At 41.4% G+C, this 10,914-nt stretch overlaps 1 protein-coding gene across 1 annotated transcript; it reads right to left on the bottom strand.

The window, feature by feature from the left end:
* Window positions 1-727: 727 nt before the first annotated feature.
* PRKRIR (protein-kinase, interferon-inducible double stranded RNA dependent inhibitor, repressor of (P58 repressor)) lies at window positions 728-6,565 on the bottom strand (the record flags this gene model as incomplete). The annotated part of the gene is made up of 4 exons (XM_010016736.1): window positions 728-2,705; window positions 2,986-3,022; window positions 4,599-4,706; window positions 6,445-6,565. Coding segments are annotated over 4 exons (2,215 nt in total), but the record flags the coding sequence as incomplete, so codon positions are not given.
* Between the last annotated feature and the right edge of the window lie 4,349 nt (window positions 6,566-10,914).

Below are 10,914 nucleotides of genomic sequence, written 5' to 3'. Positions count from 1 at the left end.
TTTAATCCTTCTTGGGTGAGTTTACAAATAAAGAGACAAGAAGATGCACGGGTTTGTGTCAGACTGAAACAGTTGTGGAATCCATGTTAAGTTTTTAGTGTCTTTTAGGAATTTCCATATCCTGCCATGCCTGTTAAAAGCCTAAAGGAAACAAAAGGTTTGTGTCGCACACAAAGGAATGTAAACAGTCATCAAGACATTAAAGAGGTTGATTCTTCCAAGGAAACCGTAAATGTACCTCTTAGTCACTAACGTTCTCTGTACACTGAGAGCAGTCCACAGCACTAGGACCGTGCCATAGCTGAGTCCACCCTCCAAAATGCTGTTTAAATATACATCAAAGACTTCTTTTAAAAAAGGTTTCCAAGAGAATAAAATCCTAAGTAACAGATCTGAAATGGTCAATACTCATCTTAGCATTTTGAGAGGGTTTTTTTCTTACCTTAATTCATGAGCAAATATGTAACAGCCCCATCAGATCTACCACCACAATGGATTTTTTCCAAGATGCAATACATGAGCACCTAGTTAAGTCAACCAGCACCTCTGCCAAGAGCACAGGCTTGTTTTCAGGCTTGATTTTGTTCGCGTAACACATTTAATGCAGACTAATAAACCATAACCTGGGTCACTGACTGACTTCTTCAAGACCTAAAATGGAAACACAGTTACAGTGATTTGAGATCTCAGGTTTTTTCCCTCAGCATTGAAGCTTAATTAAAAGCTGTTTCAACAGCTTGGGTAAAGCTTAAAAAATTAAGCATCTCCTGTTACTTCAGAGTTGTTTGAGGGAGTAAAGTCTTCTTGAAACTCCACTTTATAGGGATAGAGTTTAATGTAAGTGTCCACCATTAAATCTAAGTCATGTTTTATGTCAAAGTTTATGTTCAGCAAAGCTAAGTTGCTCGACCTTTGTGCTGTCAAGGTGTTTTTCAGGTAGGCCTTTAAACGCTTTCGTCCTATTTCGTACTTCTCATTCTCCACCTTCATCACTGGAAGTATGCACAAGACTTTAAGCAACGCGTAAACATTAGGGAAAAACTTGATGTCAGGCAAGTGAAGTGCTTCATAAATAGTAGCTGGGAGCTCAATGTCTTTTCCTCTGTGCTTCCACTTGATTCTCCAACAGTGAAGCTCAGCAGAAAGCGTGTCTGGATTAGGCAAGTCATTTTTGTACATGTCAGCGTGATGCTCCTCAGACGTGTTGAATTTGAGCTGCCCCATGACTGAGGGCACCAACGACAGACACTTAAGAGCTTTTAAGTGTTGTTCTGAGAATATATCTTTTAATTCTTGAATAATATGCTCCACTGCGGGGACACTAAGGATTTCTTTGTAGTAGTTTTCTGATGTCACCTCTGAGTCCAAGTTCCCCTGTCGTGCCCTGCGAAACTTTCCTGGGAGTTTAATTTGTACATCCAGTTTTGTAGCCAGATTTGTTGCTTCCTCAAACCAGAATTCGTGGTAAACTTCAATATTCTCCATCACTTCATTCAGCGAATGCAACACTGCTGTTAAGCTGCTGGCTGCAAAGAAGACATCTGATGTTTGGCCTTGGAGATTTTTCCCAAATGCTCTTGTAAAAGAGAGAATGTTTTTCAGAATGACAACAGTGACAATGAAGTCAAAATCTGTTAAAGCACTTGAAAGTACAAATGCTCGACCAGCAATACAGTTGTTCCACCTAACGGACGAGTCGCTGCTTACCGCATCCAAGCACAGTACCAATGCTTGCAGGAGGTCCACTAAAACCTCAAACATATCATGCCTGCCTGTCCACTGGGAACGGCAGATCTCCTTCAGATTGTTACCCCTGTCCTTGTTGTTCTGAAAAAGAACAGAAATTGTGTTGTCCAGTTCTACTAGTAATTGTGGAGACTGACTGAATAGACAGCAAACCTCTTCCATTGTTCCTAATGCAATGGAAACACTAACAACAGGAACGGATTTTGCCAGCCAAACATTTAAGGCACACGAGGAACACAGCGTATACACAGCTTGTGGATACTTTTCCAAGAGTCTTGTAGCCACAACTTTCATTTTGGAAGCAAACCCACTGGAGACGATGTAGGCTTGGCCTCGACAGTACTCCATGTTTAGACCCCACTTCTCAGTAATAGTCGTGTGGAACTTAACAGCTAAAATTTCAGGGTCAGCTTCATATGGCAAAAACCCGATGAATTCTTCTCTTAGATTATGAGAATCATCAACAAATCTCACCAACACGGGCAAATGTTCCTCTCCTGCAATGTCTACTACTTCATCCGTGACAATAGAAAAGAAGTGTGAGTCTCTTACTTCCCTCAGTGTCTCTTCTCTAACACAGTTTTCACAGATCTCAAGCATTTGTTTCTGCTGAGTTTTGGAACAATACTCAAGGTTGACTGCAGTCATCTCAAATCGCTTCCTCAGAACTTCATCTCCAGCATTTATTCTATATTCCAGTAGAGCCTGAAAGTTATCGGAAGTAAAAATACCTTCTGGAAGCTCGTCGACATTATGGCCATCCAAAGGAATATTTTGTTTACCCATTAGGATCAGTATTTCAAACAAAGATTTAAGGTAATCTTTGTTTTCTCTTTCTTCCAGTGTTAGGGGCACAGCTTCTTCCTCTTGTTCTTCCCCTCCTTCCTCAGAGACAGCGTTTTGTTCATTGTTTTCATTCAATTCTTGAGTTGCCTGTTCCCGTTCAAAAGGTTCATCAACTACAAAATGGAAAACACTGTGTCAAGACAACATGAATAAAACAGAACATTTGCTTTCCCTTACTATCCCCATTTCCTTTACGTTACTGGAGTTTAGAGATTAATGTTTCCAATTTAGAAGTGAGTGATTATTTCAGAAAGAGTTTAGACCGACTGTTTGAATCAGGCAGGAACTCAATTATCCTCCTGATACATATAAACTTACAGTTCTGTGTCCTGCATTACCTTGTCAGCCTTAGTGATAAAGGTTTGTATGAACTCAATTATTTGGGCCACTTACTCTTCTGTTGCTTCAGTGTTCTTATTTCATCTTCACTCTAAAACCAAAACCAAACTTGTATTGATTATAATGTCTAGTACCTGAGCTTAAAATATTAAAACACACCAAGATCAGACATAAATATTACAGGTGAGACCATATTTAAGAGTGTTGATATTTACCAAAAAGAGCTAGAAGGTCCAAGGGAAGGAGGTTTCTTCAGGTAGTTTATTGCTGCCATGACACATGTACTAACTCCATGAGAGCAGTTTGCTACAATTCCTAAGATTCCCATGTTTCTATTAGAAGTTTGTTCAATATGTACTAAATAATTACTAGGAAATACACTCCATTAAAGAATTCTGGTTCAGTATGAACAAGCACTGTCTGGATACAGAACCATCTTTAACTCTATCTTCAGTCAATCAACACACTGAGTCAAATTCATAGAATGGTTTGGGTTGGAAGAGAAGTTAAAGCTGATCCAGTTCCAACCCCTGCCACGGGCAGGGACACCTTCCACTAGAGCAGGTTGCTCCAAGCCCCTGTGTCCAACCTGGCCTTGAACACTGCCAGGGATGGGGCAGACACAGCTTCTCTGGGCACCCTGTGCCAGTGCCTCAGCACCCTCCCAGGGAAGAGCTTCTGCCTCAGACCTCATCTCAGTCTCCCCTCTGGCAGGTTCAAGCCATTCCCCTTGGCCTGTCCCTACAGGCCCTTGTCTAAAGCCCCTCTCCAGGTTTCCTGTAGCCCCTTTAGGCACTGGGAGCTGCTTTAAGGTCTCCCCTTAAGAAACCTTCTCTTCTCCAGGCTGACCCAGCCCAGCTCTCTCAGCCTGTCTCCATAGGAGAGGAGTTCCAGCCTGCATGATCTTTGTGGCTTCCCCTGGGCTCACTGAATAAGGTCCATGTCCTTCTTATGCTGGGAGCTTCAGATTCATGAAGAAATATTTAGAAGTTGCCTGCAACTTTCCAAGATATAAGCAGAATTTAGAAGTTTAATTCCTCTTAATTGTCAGTATACTTATAACCACAGAGACCTTGAGACACTGTTTATAAATGACACAAAAGAGGTATTGACAAGACACAGTTCCACAAAAAACTTCTTGATATTGATTTTCTACATGGATCATCTTCTCGGTAAATAAGCTAAAACAAACATATCTGAATTGGCACAGACATAATGGGTGAACTGAAGATCACAATCGATATGTAGCAAGAATTTCAGGGTACCATCCATAAATCATATTTAGAGCTGTAACAACAAGCAAAAGGAAGCTGTACACATTCTTTGGAAGACAGAATCAGCTCTGGATTAACACATTTAATTTTCCAGATTATTTCCTAAAACCTTCCTTTCTAGATAAAATTTGTAACAGCATAACATCTGGGCATTTAATTTATAACCAACAAAAAGATACTAGAATAGGCAGTACAGAAAATGCACTCAAGTGCTAACATGGCAGTAGGGTTGGAACTGGATGATCTTAAGGTCCTTTCCAACCCAAACCATTCTGTCATTCTATGATGTTCTTTGACACTTTAATACAAAAGTTTCACATGAACTTACTTGCCTTGACTGTTTTAATATTAAAAGTAGTACTAATAATCACAGATCTTACATGAAAACCTTACCAGCTCTTTTATCCTTTTCCTGTGTCTGCTGTGAGGATTGTTCAGGTGACTTGTAAGATCAAATATAGTTGGCACAGCGTTATCCCGTAAAACCGTTCTGTAAGGGCTCTGCAAGAAGACAAATGTCCACATTAGGGATTTCTTTGGGAAATTCTCACTGTATGTGCACAAAATAACCCCAGAATTTCAGGTGCTGTGCCCTTTTTTCCCCCTCTTTTAAAAGTATTTTCACTTTACGATGTTCTAAAACACACAGAAAGCTATGCCATGCAATTCACATTTCAGGAATAGGACAAGGGGTGATGGGTTCGAACTGGAACAGGGGAAGTTCAGCTTAGATATAAGGAAGAAGTTCTTCCCTGTGAGGGTGCTGATGTGCTGGTACAAGGTGCCCAGAGAAGTGGTAAATGCTCCATCCCTGGCAGTGTTCAAGGCCAGGTTGGACAGAGTCTTGGGTGACATGGTCTAGTGTGAAGTGTCTCTGCCCATGGCAGGGGGTTGGAACTGGATGATCTTAAGGTCCTTTCCAACCCAAACCGTTTTATGATTCTATGATATCAAGAGAACACTGGAAATGAGATATTAAAGAAAACCTCAACCCAAACCACAAACACTTTCTCCATCCCCATCATCTTCACATCACAGACCCTAGATGCATTAATTTTTATTTACTGCAATATTAGGATTTTGTTAAAAATAAACATTCTGGATAAAAAGACATTTAGGAATCAGAAAGGAAACATCATTTTGCTACTATTGTACTTTGGTTTTCATCACTGATTTCACAATTCTAGAAATAATAACATAAAACTTTTTCCTTGTGAAAAAAGTTCAATCCCTTCTTTATGTCAACTTAGGAATTCCACAAAACACTACTGTGGAAGATCATACTGAAGGAAAATTTACCTGTCAAATGAGCAGGAAGAAGAAAAGGCTTTAGATGATCATGTAAATGTTTCTAGCAGTTAAATAAAAAGACTTTAAGTAACAATTTATATGTGGATATACTGTAAACTTATGTTGTCTAAACTGGCTGATTCCAGTAAGTACAGGATTTTAACTGATGACGTCTCCACCTGGCATTAGACTGAAGCACATTTTAAACAAACTGAGTGCCATAAAGCTTCATTTCAGATTAACAACTCCCAGTATTGATGGGGTGCATAACTGGGATGCTGACTAATCAGAGACCCTGTCACATCTAATACCACCTGGAGCTCAGGGTCTGACCTGTGTATTTGAATTATCTTTTGGAACGAAAAGACTGATTTTACCTAAGTATCAGAGTGAAATTCAGCTCTTAAAAATCAACAAGAAGAATTGAAAGCTATTATTTCATCAGAAACAGTGCCACGATTTTAGCTGGATAAAATACAACAGGAACCAAAAGCTTGACAGATGCAAAGAATGCTTAAAGCTCTTGGCCACAACAGACTGTAACTTAACCAAGTAACACTGTGAACACACTGCAGTAACAGCACATTAATGATTTTAAATAGAGGTATGCAAACTTACATACTTGCACACAATAAATCTATGTAATAAACAAAATGAGCACTGCTCATTATGAGGAAAGATCTGAAGTAAAGACCAGTGCTCCACAAACATATTAAACCAGTCGGAGCAGCTCTGCTTTTTCCTTCCACAACTGCTCATTTCCACCTCATCTTTTGTACCGACTTCTGTGTGGTGCCCTGGACCATGACAACGATCCCAAATAAGACCAAGGGATTGATTTTCCCAGGGACCAGTTACTCAGAGAGTCAAAGATTAAAATGAGCATTCTGATGAAAATCATCAGTGACACTTTGCAAGGTGCCACAAACAAGAGCTTGCTTTTACTTACACTTCTGCATATCATAGAAGTCTCAAAATGTTTAGCACACAATCTGTAATGCTTGTTCAGTTGATCTGGAGTTTTATCTTCTAAATCTGCCCTTCGACAGTTCTCTACCCATCTTTGACACCTGCAAGTAAGCAAAAGAGTTAGCTCATTTTGAGATAAAACAAAATCCTCTACAACTTCAAAATGTACTCAGAATTGGGAGTGGGGTGAGCCCTGCCCTTTATTGGAGAGTTCTGTATACCTTCTGTCATAACATACCATCACATCTTACTAGAAAGCTCGTTTTCTCCTTTTGCTCACCACTTAACACCACCCCAGCAAATTCAGGAATCTTTTCCCTGATTTTATATATTCTCACATAACATCACCCCAGCAAATTAAGGAATCTTTTCCTTTAATCTAGATATTCAGATTAGATATAAGGAAGAATTTTGTTACTGTGAGGGTGCTGAGGTGCTGGCACAGGCTGCCCAAAGTGATAAATGCTCCATCCCTGGCAGTGTTCAAGGCCAGCTTGGACAGAGTCTTGGGTGACATGGTCTGGTGGAAGGTGTCCCTGCCCATGGCAGGGGGTTGGAACTGGATGATCTTAAGGTCCCTTCCAACCCAAACTGTTCTATGATTCTTGCCTTTGTCTCTCACACACACACACCAGACTGCTCATGAAACCTGACCATTTAATTCTCAAGAATATAATCTTAAACCAAAAGGCTAAAAGATAAAGATGTGCTTGTAGACTACAGTCATAAAGTTTTCGAAGGCAGCTATTCAAATTGTTGTCTTCTCCGCCTCCCTCCAAAATACAGGATTTATAATTTCTTGTGGTCATGAGGGAGTTCAGAGAAGATTTTTGAAAAGTAGAAGTTGAAATTATAATATAAATAAAAGAGAAGCTGCATGGAGACCTCAGAGCAGCCTTCCAATATCTGAAGGGGGCTACAAGGATGCTGGAGAGGGACTCTCCATCACGGACTGTAGCGATAGGACAAGGGGTGATGGGTTTAAACTTAAATGGGAGAAATTAAAGTTAGATATAAGGAAGTTCCTTACACTGATGGTTCAGTTGGAAAGGTTGCCCAAGAAGTTGTGAATGCTCCACCCCTGTCAGTGTTCAAGGCCAGGTTGGACAGAGCCTTGGGTGACATGGTCTAGCGTGTGGTATCCCTGACACAGGCAGGGGGTTAGAAGTGGATGATTTTAAAGCCCTTTCCAACCCAAACCACTCCATGATTGTCCTGGGTTCAGCCGTACCAGTCATGTTTCCCCTTCTTAGTAGCTGGTGAAGTGCTGTGCTTTTCACTGTTCGCCTGAGACAGCGCTCACATGCCTGAAGTTTCCCTCACATACGTATCTTTACAACATTTACTTTTGCTTTGCATTAGTTCTCCAAGATGTAACACAAAGCTAATGAAAGATTTCCCCTAATAGGGACTCCTTTTAGATATGAACACCACTACTTTCTCTGATGAGCAAACCACCTGCAGTAATCGATGCAAATGCCTTAGTCAGCTCTTACTTCTCCCAACAGGATCTATACAATCACTTTCTTCCTATGGATTTTTGAGCAACACCACACACAGACTGATTCTGCACAGCTATTCCAGTAAAACTTCTCTATTTTATTTGTTAATTTATATATTTACTGCACAAGACTCCAGCAGCTATTGATATCTCTATTTAGAAGCTAAAAAAAAGTCATTTCCTTCCTCAATAGGAGTGAACAGTGAGCAGCTGCAGCAAAGAAACCCAACAGGATGCTGGGGAACATCAACACAGGCATCACCAGCAGACATAAAGATGTCACTGTCCCACTCAGTGATGATCAGGCCACCCCTGGAATACTGCGTTCAGTTTTGGTCCTGCTGTACAAGATGTGAATGGACCAGAGAAGGTCGAGAAGGACCACAAAGATGGTCCAAGGGCTGGGTAGCGCGTGAGGAAAGGCTGAGAGAGCTGGGACTGTTCAGCTGGAGAAGGCTCAGGGAGACCTGATCCCACGTGCCAGTAATTAAAGGGTGGCTACAAAGATGATGGAGACTCCCTTTTTACAAGGAGTCCCATGGAACAGATGAGGGGTGATGGGCACAAGTTACTCCTGGGGAGATTCCCACTGGACACAAGAGAGAAATTTTTCCCAGTGAGAACAACCTGCCATTGGAATAATCTCCCAAGGGAAGTGGTGACTCCCCAGTGTTGGACACTTAAGATTCATCTGGACAGGGTGCTGGCCATCTAGTCTAGGTCATGCTTTGCCAAGAAAGGTTGGACCAGATGATACGTGAGGTCCCTTCAACCTGGGATTCCTATAAGCCTGCAAAAATAATGCACTTCCTTACACTTCTTGGCATCACAGAGCCACCAGTTTCCAATGGCTCTAAGTAAACACTTGAAAACATACAATACGGATGAGTAAAAACCTTCACATGAACACAACTAATGATTTATTTGTTCATTACTGTAACTGTACAGGGTGGTTACACAAGCTCTTGTTCCCCCCAGCATAAATGCTTCCCCAGTCAAACTCAAGAACACCAGAGACAAATCAATTATAAAGATTTATAGTAATATCACAACAACACTACAGCAAAAAAAGGAGAAGGAGCTTTCACTTCAGCCTCAGTGACCTATTTTACTTTACTATCCATCATTTTGCTACATACTCTTCAACATGGACTCATATTGTAAAGTGTTGTGTTGGGTTTTATCCTAATTAGTGCATGTTGGCAATGTCCAGGAACCTACACAGAGAAGTTATGTGAAGAGTCTGCTATTTCAGTAGGGCAGAGCGGGGAAGAGCTCCCCACAACCCAATTACTGCTGAAATTCATGAAAGTGAAAAGATTACTCAGTCCATTTAAAACCAAAAGGCTTTAAATATGCTTTTTGATTCCTCAATTAGAAAGAAGATGGGTCATGACCCAAGAAATAGCTGGAAGTTCTGAGAAAGCAATTTTACTATTATTTTTGACTGCAAACATGGAATTGCTGCTTGTAGGAGCAAGGAGGGAGAAAAATAATTCATGATTATTCAACAGTTTAGGAATGAAGGCTGTCTCATCACATGTTTCGATGGGCAGCCCAAATGAGGAAATCCACAGCTCCGAGAGGATTCACCATCACCTCTGCTTCAACCGAGGGCAATAAAGGGTAAGTGTGAAGAGAAAAGGTAGGAATCCTGGGCTCTGATCTCTGCTGGCTGAACGGTTTGTGCATCTTAACTGTTTATTCTGATTACCAGATGATTCATTAAACACAATTGCATCAGCTGTCATAAAGGCTGATAAGTGTCCCTACAGTTAATGGGAAGGTTCCAGTCTAAGGGGTGTCCAGAGGAAGAGTCTGACCCTAGTGGCCTCCCTCAGTTATTTGGGGAAGCTGAGGAAGACTGCCAAGGAGTAAAGTCAGAACTCCTCATGTTGAGGTAACTCCTCTGAATCACCTCCTGGCAACCACAAAGTGGTGGCAGTGATGGTGTATCCAGACCTGGCATGCAGTTGCCAAGGACAGACAAAAGTCAGCCGGAATCCCTTCACTTCTGCTGTGGCTACCAACCAGAGAACAAGTGAAGTAGGTACTAGCAGATCAGACTAATGAATGATGGTAAGAGAGATCATTCAGGAAATGAGTCTCACAAAGATTAAATTAACCACCCAATACTCCTCTCCCTTCCCAAATTCTTCTACTGTTACAGCTGCAGTTGCTGCCTTTTGTGCTGAAGTCAACACTGCCTCAGCACACAATCCAGAAGCAGCCCTTGGTGAGCAGAGCCCCATTTTGCGTACCCTGTTCAGACACGGGCACCAAGCTCCTCACCCCACTGGAGCAGCAGAAGACAATTGAAGGTCTAAACATGTAGGAAACTCTACTGGCAAAGGCTGGAGCACTGATGTTCTCTCAGGTAGGTACAGGGCTGGAGGGAGATGGTGGAGGTTATGTGACTGGACTTGAGCAGCTCCACCCGAGTCCAAATTCAACCCTTCAGTCTTGCTGTGAGTTTGGCTCTAATGGTCTCCAAGGAACAAGGAATGGAAGAACAAAGAAAAAAGAGGTCAGACCCCTGAAATCACCCAAAAGAGTAAATCAAAAGGAGTGAAGTTTTAAATCAAATGAGTAAATTTTTGCATGGTACTATCCAAGCAGCAACTAAAAAGATTTTGGAAGAAAATGATGCATAAAACTTTCTCCAGCTTTTTAGTATTCAACTAATGCATTTTGCACTTGCTGAGAATAGACTTGCTATATCGAGCAATACGGATGCCCCATCCCTGGCAGTGTTCAAGGCCAGCTTGGACACGGGGGCTTGGAGCAACCTACTCTAGTGGAGGTGTCCCTGCCCGGGGCAGGAGTTGGAACTGGGTGATCTCAAGATCTTTTCCAACCCAAGCAATTCTATGATTCTATGAAAGATTAAGAGTAGATAATCAACCATTTCTATTTCAGTTTTCATTAAAAACATAAGTAATACGGATT

This window comes from Nestor notabilis, unplaced genomic scaffold (genome assembly GCF_000696875.1).
Source record: "Nestor notabilis isolate BGI_N333 unplaced genomic scaffold, ASM69687v1 scaffold22400, whole genome shotgun sequence".
Taxonomy (NCBI): domain Eukaryota; kingdom Metazoa; phylum Chordata; class Aves; order Psittaciformes; family Psittacidae; genus Nestor; species Nestor notabilis.
This window is presented reverse-complemented; position numbering and strand designations above follow the sequence as displayed.